The sequence below is a fragment of the Prosopis cineraria genome, unplaced genomic scaffold (genome assembly GCF_029017545.1).
Source record: "Prosopis cineraria cultivar Desert tree isolate PC_DT_omini unplaced genomic scaffold, ASM2901754v1 PC15, whole genome shotgun sequence".
Lineage (NCBI taxonomy): Eukaryota > Viridiplantae > Streptophyta > Magnoliopsida > Fabales > Fabaceae > Prosopis > Prosopis cineraria.
In genome coordinates, this window is record NW_026555346.1 from 796,775 (window position 1) to 816,074 (window position 19,300).

The 19,300-nt window shown below is 32.5% G+C and overlaps 2 protein-coding genes across 2 annotated transcripts; both read right to left on the bottom strand.

Moving 5' to 3' along the window:
• Positions 1–3,019: 3,019 nt before the first annotated feature.
• On the bottom strand, positions 3,020–4,687 carry LOC129294615 (RING-H2 finger protein ATL66-like). The gene has a single exon (XM_054933037.1). The coding sequence runs from the start codon at positions 4,500–4,502 to the stop codon at positions 3,978–3,980; it is 525 nt and encodes a 174-aa protein (XP_054789012.1). The 5' UTR covers positions 4,503–4,687; the 3' UTR covers positions 3,020–3,977.
• A 9,498-nt stretch (positions 4,688–14,185) lies between these two features.
• On the bottom strand, positions 14,186–16,301 carry LOC129294095 (ethylene-responsive transcription factor ABI4). The gene has a single exon (XM_054932226.1). The coding sequence runs from the start codon at positions 15,921–15,923 to the stop codon at positions 15,051–15,053; it is 873 nt and encodes a 290-aa protein (XP_054788201.1). The 5' UTR covers positions 15,924–16,301; the 3' UTR covers positions 14,186–15,050.
• Between the last annotated feature and the right edge of the window lie 2,999 nt (positions 16,302–19,300).

Genomic DNA, 19,300 nt, shown 5'->3' on the forward strand with positions numbered 1-19,300 from the left:
AAATATGAATGATCAAATGATGGATCTGTTGCCCAAGGTAAATTTTTTTGCCAACCAAAGTTTCTAATAAATACTTTTCAAAACTATGTCTTCACTCTCATGCTTATTACGTGCTTTGATTGAAAAGTTATTTTTATCTCAATTATGTATAGAGATTTGATTGATTCAAATATGCTTAAGCTAAAAATAAGGAAATTATTTTGATGGTAGCCTAATACAAAGTCTCTTGGACTCATTAATGGTACGTTTTTTATCCAATACTTAGAAAACTGAAATAAGAGTCAGTCTAAACTTTTTCCATATTGTTTATGACTATTGGATAACAAGATGATTTCATGCCTAAACTCTTGAGGGTCCTTAGAGAGACATGGGGGCATACACTTTTAGGAATAATTTAATCTGTTGATCTCACAAATTAACATTAGTTAAGGATTAAAGGACTGTATTATAATTTTAAAGTCAATTGATCTTTAACTGATATTAATTTAATATTGAAGTCTTTAGTTTTTATTTTCCCTACAATTTATTTTGATTTTTATAATTGATTTATAATCGCCTTGCATGGCACAGGGAATTAATCGGTATTACTTATACCACCTATCCCTTTAGAATTTTAGACTATAATGAGCGTGATGTTACGTTCTGCCATTAATTCTTATATTTCTTTTCCTAGGTGTTTTTCATTTTTTGGGTCAACTTTTCCAAGATGTTACTGGATTTGTGAAGTGCATGTATATACTTGAGGAGTATTGCGAGGACAATAATGATAAGTGCTGAAAATTGTGTCATAGAATCGATCATTATACTATACCCATTATTATTTAATGAATCTATCTTTTATTATCATATCAATTGCATGGTCATTATGATAATTATATTCTTAGACAAACTACAGTGATTGTCTTAAATGTCCCTGATTAGTCATTTATGAGGGATCATATATAAAATAAGACTAGTATAATTTTGATTAATTATAGATATACAAATCAAAGTCATAGGCACTGAAAGAGTATGAGATGTTGGACCGACCTGCTATAAAAAAGTTGTATGATATAAGTTATAAATTTATCTCATATGTAACTATATTACTAAACTCTTTGACCTGAGATTATTATGAATTTCTACATGATGACCACTGAACTTTGACCAGTCAAAAGTCACCTTTGATCGGGCAATCATAAAGGCTATGATTGAGTTTAGTGATATTCATACAGAAGAATATGAGTGATCAAGATAAAATTTATCCCTCACTTTAAGTGAGAGATATTATTGGGCCCATCGATGAGTAAGATTGAGAAAATATATGACCATATTATAATGAAAAGGTTTTTTTTGTCCATTGCTACAGTCTGTCCACTCAGAGTTTAAGAAAGTAATAGTCAGGTAAAGGAGAATGAAAATTTTATATCTCATGCTTGACCAAAATATTGCGTGACAAAAGAAATGTAATACGATTGCATAATAAGTTACATCGAATCATCAATCCCTATGTGAATTAGATAGTTGCAACATTTTGTTAGAGGGCACTTGTGACTTGTGAGCTAATAGAGTAATTAACCTACTGCCAACTTTATATGGGTCTACAGAGTCGCATATAAGAACAGCTCAACTCGAATTATAATTTTTAAATTCATTAAATTTAGAATATGTCTAGATTCAATAAATATAATATAGAGTGAATCAATTATATATATATATATATATATATTTGAATATTCATTTAAAAAATATTTAAATATATATTTATATGAAATATAAAATTTAAAATATAATTTTATATATATTCAAATATATATATTCATGTGTGTGTGTGTGTCTGGTATATATGTATATGTATATGATATATAAAATTATATAATATATATATATATATATTTGAAATATGTGTGTGTGTGTATATTCATGTATATATATATAAATATAATATGTATATGTGATATATATTATATTATATTATATTATATTGTGTTAGTTTTAAATTTAATTTTATATAATAAATTAAATTTAACAACTAACATGGTATGAGAGAATATTATATCGGTTTTATAATTTAAATTTATAAGATAAATTTGAATTAAATATGATATCATGAATTAAATTTATGAGATAAATTTAATTAAATTTTTGTGGATTTTTAAGTGGAAGACGAAAACCCTGATTCATATACTATATATAGATAGGACGTCCTTTATGAAGAAAGAAACAGTTAAAAAGGTTTTGATAGTAAAAATACTTTGAGAGCCACGAAACACTCTATATAAAGAAAAATTAACGTTTAGGAAGAACAAACGCTGGGAGCGCTAGCACCCTGTTTGAGTTAGAACTGTTCGTGTGGATACCGATAGAGAGAGCAGATCCACATTATCAACTCTTGAAATCCAAACTGTATCATGTTTGAAGGATTAAAAGGTAACTATTCTATTCATTGTGATGTAAACGAGTTCATTTAATTCATATCTGGATAGAGATTTTAAAAATTTTAATTTTTCATTGTGTCTCACTTTCCAACAATAAGTGCAAGCGTTGTATGCTATTTACAAACTGACAATGAGTAAGCCCCCTATATCTCTAGTTTTGAACTTTAACCTTACTTCCCCATTTTCATTATAATATATTTGCTTATTTATCTTCATTTTTTTCCAAGCAAAATGATGTTGAGTGTTTGCTGATGGTAACACACTAATGTGATAAAATTAGCATTATGCTAATAAAAATAGTGGTAAGTTGTTGTACAAAACATTCTTTCAATATGAATAAAATTGTAAAATCAGACTCATTAATATTTAGGGGTTTATTCTCAACAATATTATAAATCATTGTGGTAATATAAATTGTTCAACATTATTATTGATTTATCTCCCGGTTCCAGGGTAGTAAAAGCTAGTTCAGTGTTACAAGTTAAATTAGAATTTGGGTATTACTAAGCCCCAAGTCCAACATGATTCTATTATCCATAATGTATCAGCTAGTCTGATTCTAGCTAATCCAAATATTATTGGAAATACTATGAGGGCGTTGGTAAAAAATCATAAAACAAGATGAATTAAACACTGATTATAACTTTATTCATCTCTTTACAAGAGCTGACTGCCCGAAATCAACAGCAAAACCAGAGGATAAGTTGCAGCCTGCAGAACAATGGAGCTGGCTGGCTCACAGTCACAGAAGTATGAGCATGACATGATAATCAGCTGCATAACACAAGCCCATACCTTGAAGATACAGGCGGGAGTGGATAAGCCAAGCATGCCATTAATCCATCCATCTTCATTGATTGGTTGATCGCAGCAAGAGAGCACCCCAATTCCAAATTCCAAAAGCACATTATCTTATTCTTATCCTATCAATCCATTCTGCTAGACTGCCACAACTCGACTGTCATGGTCTAATGGACCTCCAAGACCCAGTCCCAGTCACTCCCGCGGGTGCCAGAAAGCAACACTCAACTTAACAGACAAAAGTTGGGGTTGGACGCATGCAGCTTTCCATGTCACGCGACAACCCAACCTTTAACAGCAAGCAAAGCATCCTCCTAACTCATTAGCCAGTGCAAACCATACATAGATCAGCACTCACCTGAGAACAGAATCATCTACTCAGATATTGGGGTCCCAATTTTTTCCACTTCCGTTTTGCATAACATAACACAAAGCTGGACCATATGTCCCTATCGGACGCACGCACCCAACCCGCAGGCTGACTCAAAACACCAACTCTTTTCGGGACCTTCATCCCACAACTGGCGTCCCTAACTAGAATGTCTTCGAAACCCTATCTAACTTAAGAACCAACGAACGGACTCAAATTAAATACTCTCACCAACAAGTCCACTTTCATTATTATCTTTTTGCCATTTGCAATCGCAAGCTCAAGTCTAAATAAAAGAGAAACTTGGATTTACAATTACTCGTTCCATGCTCACTGCTCATACATAAATAGCCGCCAAGTTAACAACTAATACTAGAAATAAAACAAAGCTACCAGGGAAGATTGATTCGATTGGCTGGTTCTTGAGTCAAAATCTTGGGAAAGGGAGACTGAACCTTGAGAGAAGATCTGCAGAGAGGGCAGCTAGAGTGATTGGAAAGCCACTTATCAACACACTCGCAATGGAAACTATGGTCGCAGCCGGGCAAAACCTTCAATTTCTCTCCGTCTTTGAACGTGCTCAGGCAAATACAGCACTCTGTTCCCTCCAATTTATAGGTGGCGTCCGAAGCCCTTTGGTGCAAAACTATAGGCAATTTCTTGATCGAAACCGGGTCGAGGCCCTGAGGCGGAGAAGGCGGCGGTGTTAGGCGTGCTCCGTTGGAATGGTACGTGGTAGGATGTTGGCCACGGTACCTCCAGATCCAGCGAGCATACAGGAAGAGAAGGGTCGCGAAAAGGATAATAGAGAACAGCCCGACCACGAAGAAAAATGTTCGGCCTCGGATTTCGAGATTTCGGTCATCCAGCTCCGTGTAGTGCCATGTAAAACCCTGGGAATCTTGGCTTGCCATTGTAGTTCTAGTCTATAACGGTGGACAGGTACGACGTCGGCGGAAATGGCGATGGCTGGCTGGGGCCATCAAGCCGCTCCAGAGGATCCAATGTGAACTCTCGGATGAACAATGACTCCCGCTGATCGTATGACTCATGAGTATTGAGTACTAGAAACTAAGCGTGAAATGTATGGCCACGTTTCGTATTAGTGTTCTTATTCGGATTTTTATGTAGCCCAAAAATTAAACGCCAAGCCTTTTAGTTTAAAAGATTATTTTATTAAAATTTAAATATTTAATATTCACTCCGAAAATATTTTTTAAGATTTAAATGTTTAAAAATATAAATATTTTTTAATCTTTTAATATATAATTATTATTTTTTAAAAGTGCGAATAAATCACTATATATTCAGTTTATGATAAAATAATTTATTAAATAAAAAAAATATAAAAAGATAGGATTAATTTAAAAACAAGTAGTTACTTTTATAAAGATAAAATTTAATTAAAAATATTTTATATTTTTAAAAGGAGAGAATATAAGTTAAATTTCACAAATTTATAACACAAATTTCATATATTTATAAGTTAATATTTTCATATTTAAAAAGTCAAATAAATTTGTAAAATTTACACGTCAATTTTCTTAAAATTTATAGGCATATTTTTTTAAAAAAAATACTTCTTTCGTTTAAAAATATAAGATATTTTTAATCAAATCTCACCTCCCAATAAAGTAATTACTTACTTTTAAATTAACTTTATTTTTCATATTCACCCCTACTAAACATCTTATAATAAATATAAAGTTATTATCAATAGGAATACTTTTTTTTAAAAAGAAGATAATAATTACATCTTAAAATGTTAAAAATATCTTATTTTTTAAAACATTTAATTTTTTAAAAAATACCGTACAAATATTTTAATAGTCATATGTCAATTCCTTAAATTTACAGGTCATCTCATATCTTGGAGAGGAACTTCTCTGTCTTTTGGTGGTGACTCTTGCTGCTGATAATCGTGTTTCTTCCGGCCCTTTTACTTTCTTTATTGCTAGTTTGGTGATCTTTTATCTTCTTTGGTTATTCTGGTTCTGCTGTGCTTTCTTTGAAACAACGCATCGGCCGGCATGTGGGGAGTCTCAGGATATTTTGTCAAAAACACTATTTTTTTAAGGTTATTGATTATCGTTTTTCTTCATGCTTCGAAGTTGCAATCCTTAATCAATATCAATTGGTAGCTTCGGCAGGTTATTCGGGTTGTTCATCAAAGGAAAAACTACTTTGTTATTTATTTTCAGCATGAAGCAGATTTAGCGGCTGTTTTGGATCGAGGAGTTTGGTTGCTTCATGGTTTTAATTTTGTTGCTCGTCCTTGGATATCCGATGTATATGCCGATTGCCAGAGTAACTTTTAACTCCTTTTCAGTTTGGATTTCTGTTTTTGGCATCCCTTTGGATTATTATACTGAATCTACTGCTCGGTTTCTTGGCAATCTTTTTGGAGTTTTCCTATAATTTGATCGTTCTAGTGCCTATAATCATTTTGGACTTCGTGTTAAGGTTTTATTGTCTGAATCTGCACCTGTTTTCTCAATTTAATGACTTAAGGTTGCGGAATGGTACTTTAGTGGATGCCTCATTAATGTTAGAACATGTTGGCCGCCTATGTTCTCGATGTTTCAGAGTGCGTCATATTGCTCGATATTGTATCAACGCTGTTGAATCTTCGGGTTCTACATTTGTTCGTGTTAGTGGATCTTGTTCGGTGAATTTTGTGTTTGATGGGTCCCGTTATGTAATCACTAATGAAGCCTATAATTCCGAGATCCAATTCAAGTCAGTTTGAAGATACAGATCCTTATAAGCCTTCGATTCATCAGCGTTCCACCTCTCCTTTTTCGGTTCAACGTGGCGATTTGAATGTTTCTTCCATGCAAGGGAAGACAGGTGTCAAATTGTATAGAGGCTATTGGTTGTTTCGTTGTCAAAAGTGGAATATATCAAATTCCACTTTAACCGACACAGATTTTTTTTTTTTTTTTGGACAAAGACTCAGATTTAATTCCAGTTAAAAGGACCAAGTTTTTTCAGGATCATTGCCAATTACAATCTTCACAAGTGTCAACGGCTTTTTCTTCTTCTTGCCACGTATCAATCGAACTACATCACCTTACATCAGTCGTAAATTTATCCGAGGCTTTCGTTGGTTTAACTTCATTTTCAACTTCTACTCCTTTCACCACGCCTTCTCCTGATTCACTTTTCGGTTTTACTTATACACCACGTTTTCAATGGTTCGATGGTTTTACAGCATTCTTTGAACCTACGGTTTCTTTCGTCTTTCTTGGGAGGCAATTGGTCATCAATATTGCCAACCTTCGTATGAATGCCGCGATACTTTTCGACAGTTTATTCAACATGCAGTCCACTCATCGACATCAGTTCTACCATCCACACCTGAGATTGGCTTTGTCAGTACAAGTCTTCTTGAAAAAGCCTCATCTACTCGCAAACGAAAGTTAGCTCTGTTTTATGCCTCTGAAACAGAGCATTCTCAACGCAGTGGATTTTTCGAGGTTTCCACCAAAAACCTCGGAAGCAGGGATGATACTCAGAGGAACCTCCGTGGACGCAGCTTTCGTGCAGGTCCAATCTTTGGTGCTGCGGCTTTTGGATAGTTTTCGGAGTCTGAGTTTTTGTCTTGTTTTTGCTTGTTGTTCGTTTTTGGTGCTGTTGGTTCCTGTGTTGCTAGTGTCGTCCCCTCATTACTGGTTTAAGGTCTATGCAGATGGCCTTTCAACATACTTAAAGGTTTTTCAGCTTGGGAATATCAAATCCTGCGGGATTCTTTTGTTTGAACTGATTCCCATTTTTTGGGTCCATCTACATCAGTTCTATTGTCAGCTCACAGTGCTTTCTAAATTCTTCTGATGGGTCAGTTTTTGAACTGGTTACTAATTGCCTTTCTGTGAGTGTTCTTTTCCGTCTTATGCAAGAGCTTCGACTTTTTTCTTTTTTTTTGGGGGGGGGGGGGGGGGGGGGGGTTGGGGTTATTTCGGTTTCTTGATAGAACAACCCTGGGGCTTTTGTCTTCGAACAAAGGCCCTTTTGTTTATACTCCCGATCATTTGCCTTTTAATCTACTTTGTAAATTATTTAATTAATAATAATATTTTATTTAAATAAAACATTTAAATTATTTTTAAAAAGTAAGTGAGAGAAATAAAAAAATAATATTATATAATTTATTTATTTTTTGAGGGTTACGTTTATAATTTTATTAAATTTTATTCTTTATATTTTTATTGTATTAGTATTGATGAAGTTAGTAAAAATAATTTATGAATGGGATTAGAGAGAATACTCATTTTTCCTGTATATATTTTACTTGTTGTCAAAAGACAAAAAAATTTGCCTCATATATTTACAAATTGCATGCAATTTTTGCATTAGTTCTTTAATGGTTGTTTTCATCCATCAACAGTCTGTAAGGTTGGATTCGGCTTTGCTCCTCTCATGCTCCGCTACACAACAGTAAAATTTGGATCCTTCAGGTTTAGGACTTCCTCGCTTAAATTAAAAAATAAGTAATTTTCAAATAACTTAAAAATTTTATAAAAAAATTATTTTATAGAGATTTTATAAAAAATATTAAATATTATTTTATGTAATAAAAAATTCATAATTGATCAGTTATTTTTAAATTTTACCTTTCTTGATTTCTGTTTTATAAAAATAATTTATCATATTATTTTAAATTTTATATGACATCTTTGCATATTCTTCCTTTTTAAAACATTCTTTCTTATTTATTATATTAGATTATTTTTTAAATCTGCTTAAAATAGCTTATTAAAATAATTAGAAATCTTTTTTTTATTTTGATTGTTTTCAAAAATTTAAACAAGCAATAAAATCTAATAAAAATATATTTTTTAAGAAAATAAGTATTTTTTATAAAATAAGCTGGAAAAATGGCCCTTAATCTAAATAATCCAGATTTAATATTTTTTAATTATGATAAAAAAATTTAATAGATCTAGTCACTAATTTGGATAAAAATATTCTAAACAATGTAGATTTAATATGAATGATTCAGATTTAATATTAAAAATTTTAAATTTTTATAAATTGACTATCAACACTTTGAATAACGCAGATATCTAATAAAAAATACTTTTTAAAGAATTACAAGTTAGATATTTTATATATAACCTATACTTGATTAGTCAATTTATAAAAATATATAAAAAATAAATATTAAATTTAGATTATTAATATTAAATATATAGACTGTTCAAATTGGTGATCAAATTTATTAATTTTTTTATAATTTTTTATTTTAATCAAAATAAAAATAAAATATTTAATATAAGACCTTTCATATTTATTCACATTTTGTGGCTGTGCATCAGAGCATGGAAGGAACGTGAGAGGAGCAAGGGGTAGGAAGAGCAAAGCCGAGTCCACCTAGGTTAGTCAACATTAGTCAAAGACAATGAGTTTAGGATTTAGATTATCACATTATCTTTCTCTCATTTTTTTTTTACTATGTACGTTTAATATTTTTTAATTAAATTTTATATTCAATAAAGTAATTACCTACTTTTAAACTAATCTATTTTTTTATACTTACTCCTATTAAATACCTATAATCAGTAGGGACATTTAAAAAAAAGATAATGATTACATTTTAAAAGATTAAAAATTAACATATAACTCTTTAAAAAATGTTTACATTTTTTAATGGAGGAAGTATTTTATTCTCATCATTGGATTAAAAATTCAACAATTGAGATTTAATCAACTAGACTTGTTTATGTTGATTGCAGTCTATAATTAGCTTACAGCTGTGAATTGCTCATATAATATTTTAACAATTTAAATCTATCTATTTATTTGTTTGTTTTTATTATAATAATTTTATAAAACATTAAATCTCAATGGTTTCATTTTTAATTGAAAGGTGAAGATGGGATAGAAAGACCAAAAGAAGAAAAAGGAAAATGAGAGGATTCATATTGGTGCACGTGACATTTGACAAGCAAGATCAATCAAACACGAGTTTGGAAGAATTTAAGAATATTGTGTAAAATTCATGGGATTTATTTATGAACAAATTTTTATATGCAAATTTTCCTTGGAAAAAGAGCATAAATCCTTAAGATTCATCTAATACGAATGAAAAAAGCTTGCTATAAAAATTAAGTAGAATGTTCCTTATATTTTATCCCAAGACTTCAATTTTGCGCGGAGCCAGACGAAACATGAAAGGCAGCTTGACGTAATGTGATTGTGGCTCAACTTACAACGGGCAGAAAAACAATCAATTATGGGAGACGAAAATTGTTAAAAAGGTGGAAAGGCCATTAATTAAATATCTGGAGCAGAACATGACATCCTGGAACGCCAGTGGGCTCTCATCTGAACTGACACCGTCGCACGCGAGGCCCAAGTCTCAGCCTACAACTTCTTAAACCGTTGTTAAAAACAAAACTTAAAGTACAAATTTATTTTTAAAGTTTTTTTTTTTTGATGAGGCATCTGTTTTTTTAAAAAATTTTATTGCACAGATGTACCCTGACATTTTGAAAATTGCACAAATGTGCCCTATTGTGATTGAGGCATCATTTTGACCGTTAAATAAGGCATTTTGACCTTGAATATCTTATGTGATCGCCACATTACTTGCCATGTATATTTTCACACAATCCTTATCATCCAGTTGCATTTAATTTTGTTTTTTGACCATTGCCTTGTTGGATTGGTTTGTGAAGACATACCTTTATAAAATGGCAAAAGTTAAGAAGCTCGATAAATCAATTGGAGATGAAGCTGGAGGAAGATGTTGACCAATAAGGACAGATACAGTGGTGGGTTAGGTTGAAGGCATAAGGAGCATGAAACAATGTTGATTGCCGATAGTAAAAGGAGGGCAATAATGTTACACCAAGGTCGTGAAACCCAATATGAAGGGGAGAGAAGGCTTTGCCACTATGAATTGTTTCGTCGATGGACATCATAGATGAAGGAGAACCCTAGATGATGATTTTATGGCTGGCCAAATTATGACCCAGCAAGCTTTGTGATACTTGACTGATCTTAGTGTATAGGTGGGCAAATTATAAGATTTTGTGGGTGCTTCTGTTGGCATAACTCTAAGATATAGTAGAGGTCAAAGGAGGTGATAAATGACTTTGCTAATTATGTGGATAGATTCACTGATAAAACTGTTCGTTTGAGAATGCAAGTAGAGGAAAGACAAACAAAATTGACATCTGTTGATGGAGAATGGAAGAAATAGATTAAGCTTGTTGCTCTTGTTATGTCTTATGTTCTTATTATTTTCTTTTTGTCCCCTTAAAATGTTGAATAGTAGCTATGTAATCTATGACAACTTCATTTGATTAAGATAAAGTTGTAAAACTTTTGGAGCTTGAACTTAGTAAATTATAATGCCTCTGTTATCAATTCCCTAAATTCAATATTCATAATTTTGATTATATTGTAAAGTTACTAGAATGACGTTAATTGAATGTGACAGTTGCTGTAATCAACACATGGGATCGAACTTAGGCTAACCCATTCATTCACAAAAGTCACGCGTGGATAGTGTGAGATGATAAACTTAAATACTGCACAGAAAATTCAAAAAGCACAACCTAATTGATATGTTTGGCTACACAAAAATAGATAAAGTGTAGCTACATAAACCATTACAAAATAAACAAGTTTGTAAAATAAAACTTCAAGGGGAGCCTAATTTCTAGATATTTTCTCCTCTAGTCCTCCTAGCCATATCCCTAATCCTTCTCTCCCTTTTTGTGAGTATGGAGCTAGTTGTTCAACTTAGCTCCCCCATCCATATTAGTCCTTATGCTCTAAATAGCAAGTCAGTAGGGTAGGAGACATTGACACCATCTCCAGCCAAGTGAATCCTCATACAACCCTTTGTATAAGCTTGTGAAGCTCCTGATCATGCAGATCATCTGATGTCCATCTCATTGGGAATTGGTCTTCTTGTCTTAGGGTTTGCATAGCGTTGCATATACTTAACAGATGTCTTTTTTTTTTTAATCACCATTTCAGAACTCATTTCAATCTCATGTGATGAAAACAATATGATTACTATTGGTGATTTATATTTGTTCCACAAAGCATAAAAATCTAGAGTCATATAAGACTTACATTATAGTCATGCTAGTATCTTCATTAATAAGAACACACATGCTTGATTGAGTTCTGGAATGGATTGGGCAAACCTACACCTTTTGTTACAGCAGACTTGGTTACTTGTTTAGGTTGAGAATGCATGTTGGACTGGGCTAGCCTCTTCATTTTCTTCTAGAAGAATTGTGTGGAAACATCAGTGGCAAGTGATGTGGTTGCCACATAGGATATGCAAGGTCAATATGCCCCATTTAACTATTAAACTGATGCCTTGATCACAACAAAGGCACATTTGTGCAGTTTTAAAAAGTCAGGCCACAATTGTGTCATTAAATACTTTAAAATACTGAATGCATTGCAAAAAAAAAAAAAAATCTCAAGGTAAATTCCACCTTACCGTGTTTGTTGCCCAAAAAACACAATTCAAATCAAGAAGAGTTAGTCAAATAGGTAATATTATTAAATTTTTTAAATTTATTCTTATTAAATATATAATTTTTATAAATATATACTCTCTTATGTATAATTTTCTTATCTTACTCATTAAAAACTGTGAAATGATAAATAAACAAGTAATTAATAATTATTTTTTATATAAAATGACTTATAAAAATCAATCTCTTTATCACGAGTCTCGACACGAAATTCTTGATAATTAGTAACTGAAAGATGGAGATATTAAACTTTAACCCACACGCGCAGCGCCCCACAATATCCAATTATCCACACGATACTTCCCCACTTTTTATATAGGATGACTATTCTTAAAATTCAAATGACAACGCTCATCGTACGATTCTACTTTCAAATCTCTACGAAGTCATTCAAAATCCTGCATCTGTTTTTTTGTTTTTTTGGAAAAAAATTATCTAACGTAGGCTGGAAATTACTTGTTTACTAGTCGCGGTTTGGATAAGATTATCTATGATTTAAGCTATTAAATGAAATTAAAAATTTTCAATATCAAGCCTCGGTTAATACTTTCTCCATTTAAAAATATAAATTATTTTTAATTAAATTTTATCCTTAATAAAATAATTATTTATTTTCAAATGAATTCTATATTTTCCTATTTACTTATTTAATAAGATATTTTAGCTCTAAAATAAATATAAAGTAATTTATTTAATAGAAATAATTTTGAGAAAAAGACAATAATTACATTTTAAAAAATTAAAAATGTCTTATATTTTTTAATATTTAATTTTTTAAAAAATATTTTATAATTTTAAATGAAGAGAGTAATTATAGACATGCATGCCACGCAGGATTGAAGTCGCCTCCCTTCTCACCGCATTAATCCCCCGTAAGAAAATGCGCCCTTGTAAAAAAATTGTATAACATTCGTTGTCCCCGAAAAATTGACACATCCACGCTTCATTCAAAATTCAAGGTCCCGGTCATTTGATGTAATCCGATATGATCCATCTTTATTTTGTGATGATAGTCATACCTCCATTGTATTGTTCTTCACTTACAAGCCACTCTTCAATGACTAGAAGAATGTATATCAGTGAAACTATTTATTTAAAATAAGGGACGAGGATTATTGAGGCAATTTGATATTAAATAAGGATTAAAATATTTTCAAACATTATTGCAGGATTAGTAGACTAATTTGAAAATAATTTTAGATGAAGAAAGACTATAATGCCTCTAATTTTTTTTAAATTTGTCAATTAAAGAATAGTTTCTTGTTAAATATAAATGAGTACTTATTAATCAATGAATGACTATTTGTTAAAATATAATCTACACTACTTATCCATTTTTACAGTCAAGTTCTTTCATATTCTTGAACTTATTAATTAATGAATGGTTATTTATTGAAACATGATTTGTAATTATCTATTCCCACAATCAAATTCTTTTAAATTTTTGAAATTGTCAATTAAAAATAGAAAGACAATTAAAAGTATTTTAGTCTTTTCTCATTTAAAATTATTTTCAAAACAGTTTTATGGTCTTACAGTGATGTTTTAAGATCTTTTGGTATTAAATACTCTTGATATGTAGTGGTTAAATGATACTTTCCCTTAAAATAATGATACCACCAATACTAGCCTATCAGGAAAAGAAAATAACGCATAGTGCTATCCCGTCTCCAGTAAGGAAACAAAATTATCCAACTTCTTTCTTGTATAACTGTAAATACAGCTAGACAAAATTCATTTTGTCAAACAATAATGTTTTCTCCAAAATTCGAACGATTCAATAATGTCAAACAATGCATTATGATTAGCCTTCTCGTTGTAAGTTTTGAAGTTTTTGGGGTTCAAAGCATAATTTGTTTTAAACATGCATGAAAAACATACATGTGTTCATTTTGAACGCATAATCAATCAGTTCTGTATGTATATATTGATCGCCATCGCATTACCTAGTAGCCATAATCAATAGTGAACAAAATCTAGCTTTTCTCTACCAAAATTTTCAGCACCAGTCCCTCTGTCCAGTCTTCCATGCGTAATCACATCACATAAATCTTCGCGAAATATATTATATTAACTTCATTATTCTTTCATCAATTATATATGAAACAAAGACCAAAATTGAGTCGAACGAAACTCAAAAATTACGATAAAAAAACTATCCCATTTTGACTGAGTAAGGGTCTCAACTAATTTAACGTACAATAACACGAATTGTCACCAAATAACTATAAAATGGAAAGCTCCTGCTGAAATTTGGATGAACTTCACATTGAAGATTATAATGGCAAGCGAGGGTGATGTCCCATGTGGCCTCAATTTCTCCAATTTAACTTGGAGCATACGAATATAGGAACCCTTCAGAGTTTAGAGCACACTTCTCTTTCGCTTTTAAACATTATTCATCCCTCGTCTCTTCAAGATTGAAATAAACCTCATAAAATCTTTAAATACAGCTCTAAGAAAACATACATGAATCCCCCATTCACCACCGAGAGAAGGGAGGGGGGGACTGCTCATATATAACCCCAAATAAAATCAGTAAGGCGGGATATGCGAATCCTTGATCGAATGATGATCCTGGAATCGTTAATTGATTCTATAAAAACTCCTCACTAATATAAGCAACCCTATAAATAACATACCTTGACCTCGAGTAGGCCCTTTTCTTTTAAGAAAACCTGCAAATATTTTTTAGCGAAAATTAAGTTGGACGATCTGGATAGTTGGCTTTACAGCACCTCCTTGGTTGCTTCTGATTTACATGACAAGCACCTTCATCAAACCATAACTTGGTCGCGACTTCTTCAGATGGACTCGGCCGCCGCCGCATGAAACATTATTATTCACTCTGGAATAATGTTAACTTCCACTCAAGTTATTCATCTTTAATGCATATAGATAGATATCATATATATGATAAGTACTTCTCCCTTCATTAGCTATATATCAGATCAATTAGAAATCAAAGAGGAAGGGATCATTATAGTAGTCCCATAGACTTGGTGGGTACTCTTCCTCATTCGTCAATGGCCACGGATCCGCAGGTGAAACGACAGTCTGTGCCTGCGAAGCACACAAACTTGACCCGACCGAACTCACCAGAGAACTAATATCATCGTGCATGCAATTCTGATGCTGCCGTTGATTCGGCAGATGCTGCTGCTGCTGTAGCTGATCCTGGTACGAGGTTGCTGTGTTGGAGCTGTCGACAATATTTCCATCGGATTCCAGGGACTGATACGGTTTCTGTGGAAGTTGCACCACTTGACGATGCTGTTGCACCAGATTATTCTCCGGGCACATCATTTGCGGGATATAATTAGCATCGTTAGGGTAAACCCCGCAGGGTAAGAAGCCCGACGTGGCGACGGAAGAAAAGGCGAGGCCAAGGCCAGAGGGGCGGGGAAGCAATGGGCGGAGGGTTTGAGAAGAGGAAGAGGCCCGAGAGGAGGAAGAGTGGGGAGAAGAGGCGGCGGAGGGTTGTAAATTGAGCTGAGCCCTAGAGCCGTAGAGGATAATAGCGGCGCGGTCGTAGGCTCGAGCGGCCTCCTCGGCGGTGGCGAAGGTGCCGAGCCACTTCCGGGTCCGCTTGCGAGGCTCTCGGATCTCAGCGACCCATTTGCCCCAGCTCCGTTGCCTGACGCCTCGGTACCTAAATTTGTTGTTGTCGGGACCACCTTTGCCTTTGCATTTGCGAGCAGAGTCGGTTTTGGTGTTATGAGGAGACGTTTGGCAGGGAGTGGCGGTGTCAACGGTGGCGGTATCGGTGGGCGTGGTTTCTCGGGGAGGGTGAAGCGCATGCTGAGGCGAGGAAGAAAGGGCGTCCATTGGAGGGTTAAAAAGATGGAGACCACTGAAGGTGCCTCGTTCAGTGTTGATGATTTTTTGACGGAGCAGCTTCTGGCGGCGAGTGAAGGTGTGAAAATGTCAGGCGTGTAAATGGTGGAATAGGGCGGTGGGAGTTGCAAATGTGGAATATTTATGGAGAGAGAAGGCAAGGGGATTGCTGTGCAGCGAAGAAACAGAGCAGCGCAGGTGCACAGTGGTTTCGGAACTTGGAATCATTACCCCGTTTCTTAAGTTACGACTGTTGGTTTCGTTTCTGCATCAATTCCCCCAGGCAACGCATATTAAAGTGATTACTTAAATTAATTCTCGCGACAACACTCCCGCGAAGGCTAGTAGTCCTCGATTTGAATACAGTCATCTTAGGATGGTCTTTCTTTCTAGTAGCAACAGATTACGGCCAGCGAGACATATTACAGTATTATGGCTACCTTGCATGTCACTAAATCACATTACTTGCTTCAATTAAGGAGGATTGGACAATTAATAACGAGAAGGTGAGCCAGTGACTGGCGTGTCAAAATGTAGACCACGATTCGATATAATATTTAGAGAGCTAGCTATATCTTATTAGATTGGTTTGGCCGCGGCAGCTCTATCCCAGTATGGCTTATAGAATCGAGATAGGTATCTACTTCTGATCAAGCGTGTGCGCTAGTTACTTCCTGTTGTTTTGGATAATCACTATCTCGGACGGACTGCTTGTGATCCGCGCTGAGAATCGAAGATCGTATCGATATCATATTGTTAACTAGATTTATACCTTTTTTGGATAATCTTGATCGAATTACGTCATATAATCTTGATGACAATGGCAATTTATCAACGACAAAAGCTCAAATTCAGAGGCGTACTTAGAAAGGGGGGGCAGTAAATTAAACTAAATGTCATGGACATATAATTAATCATCTTTATATCCTCTCCATCACTATATAGATATTTTTAATCAAATCATATATATCAATAAATATTTATTATTTAATTAAATTCACATAAAAACACAATGATTTTTTAATTTTAATTTATCTATAATAATATCGTAATTAATATTGTGATAGTGGTAGAGAAAATATATAATTATTAATTTTTTTTATTTTTTAAGGTAAGGATAAAATTATTTAATTATTTAAAAAATTTATTATTATTTTTTATATTTAATAATAAAATAAATTTTTAAAAAATATTTTATATATAAAGACGGGAGTATTATTTTAAATCTCGTGTACACCCCAAGAAAAGTTGGCCAGGTTTTCAATTAGGAATGGGAACGGATGCAGTGATTGCAGAGCACTGGGGCTACATGTACATCAATAAAGAACGAATCTGCCACGTGCCGAGTATGACGGAGATGCTGCGGCTCAAAAGGCCTGTAATGAATCGGGTTCCATCCAGACCATCGACTTTGAATTTGCCAAGAAATTGTTTTGTGAGAAATTTTATTTTTGCTGCAGTTGTCCTTATACTGCATTTATTGGAAGAATATCAATGAAAACCATTTAATCAAACTTATTTTAAATTAAAACTCTTAAATTTTTAAAATATCACTATAATTTAAGAATCTTGATTTGATATTAAATGTCTGAGAAAAATAACAAAATTACCTTTAATTTAAATTAATATTAAAATTTTTTTATTTTACTTGTTAATTGTCCTTTTTTATTTGTTCATTCACTCACGTAATATTATTAATTGTCTTATTTTACTTGATTGCATTCTATGTGGTTAAATTATCTTAAGACAACTTATTAATTTCTATATTATATATTATTCATTTATTTATAAACTATTTTCATTGTCTCACTTCACTTGTTTATTGGCCTAAGTACTTTTACTTGATTTTATTTTCTGTGTTTAAATCATCTTAATGTGACTTATTTGTTTCTATATTATACGTCGTGGATTAACTTATGAAATGTTGTTCATTGCTTTATTTCACTTATTTATTGTCAAATTTCACTTGAAATGAACAAGTTGATAATTAATAATATTTTATAAGTAAATGAATAAGTAAAGTATGACAGTTTTGATATTAATTTAAATAAAAAATAATTTTATAATTTCTCTCAAAAATTTAATATTAAATCAAAACTTTTAAACTGTAGTGATATTTTAAAAATTTAGAGGCTTTAATTTAAAATAAGGCTGATTAAGATGTCTTTATTGATATTTTTTTTTGCTTTTATTTATCCGTGGGGAGCAATGAATCTTGTAATCTAAAAAAAAAAAATCGAAATATACATGCAGACACCCTAAATCCAATAATAATAAACACCGGTGTTTTTACAGATAACGTGATTCGAATGACAAAATGCAAGGGGCGTATGCATGGCCAGTTTGTGCTGAAGAGTTTAGACGTTATGAATGGAATAACAAAGACTTTTTAAAATACATCAAATTATTATGAATTAGGGTGCACTTTTCCGGGCATCCTATAGTGAGATATTTTTTTTAATTATTTTTTAAATGAACAAAAATTTTCTTGTGTTAACGGAAAAATGGCCTAAGAAAAGAAGGTACCCAATGTTTCTTGAAGTGAAAAGAATTCAAGATATTTAATGCAATGTTTTTAGAATCAGACCGGACATTGAACCGAAAAATTCAGCGGTTCACGGTTCGCATAGTTCAACCGGATTAGACCAAAGGTTCAACCGGTGATGTAATAATTAAATTAAAAAAATTATATATGTATATAATAATTTAAATATAAGAAACATATATGAAATTGCTATTTAATTTAAAAAAATTAAATATTTTAAGTTTATCATGACTTAACTAGCCACATGATGCAATATAATATTAAATGATTAAAAAAATTAGTCAATTTTTTTAACAAAATTTGATAAAAATAAAAAAAAATTAACAGTCCAGTTTTTGAAAACCGGATCCTGTTACTTGTCCGGCCGCTGGTTCGAAACGGCTCAACCCAGCTCAAACCCTAAAATGACTTTTTCTTATGAATCAGACCGATCCGACTAGCCAGTTTGGTTTTAAAAACACTGGTCCAATGCTCTTAAAAAAAAGAATATGTTACGTTAATAGAAAATAATTTAAGAAAGCATTAGTATCAAAGCACACGCCATGTTAATAAAAAATGATAAAGTTAATGGATTATTAATTAAGGAAGATTTTTGCTTTTTTAAAAAATGTTTTAAGGAAAGAAATGTTTTATTTATTAATATAGGATGCCAAGCATTCTCCTGAGGAAAGTAAGGGAAAAAATTTGCTATCTCACTTATTAATATTATTGCAGGCAGGGAGATAAAGAAAAAAGGAGCGAGATTGCAAAGGGTTAGAGGGGGGAAAAGGAAGAAAGGTGAAGCAGAAAGAGAGGGAGCATGTGAAGTACTGACGGTGGCATT

What these genes read in the sequence shown, in the direction of transcription:
- LOC129294615 (XM_054933037.1), bottom strand. Translation starts at nt 4,502, where the DNA reads ATGGCAAGCCAAGATTCCCAGGGTTTTACATGGCACTACACGGAGCTG.
- LOC129294095 (XM_054932226.1), bottom strand. Translation starts at nt 15,923, where the DNA reads ATGGACGCCCTTTCTTCCTCGCCTCAGCATGCGCTTCACCCTCCCCGA.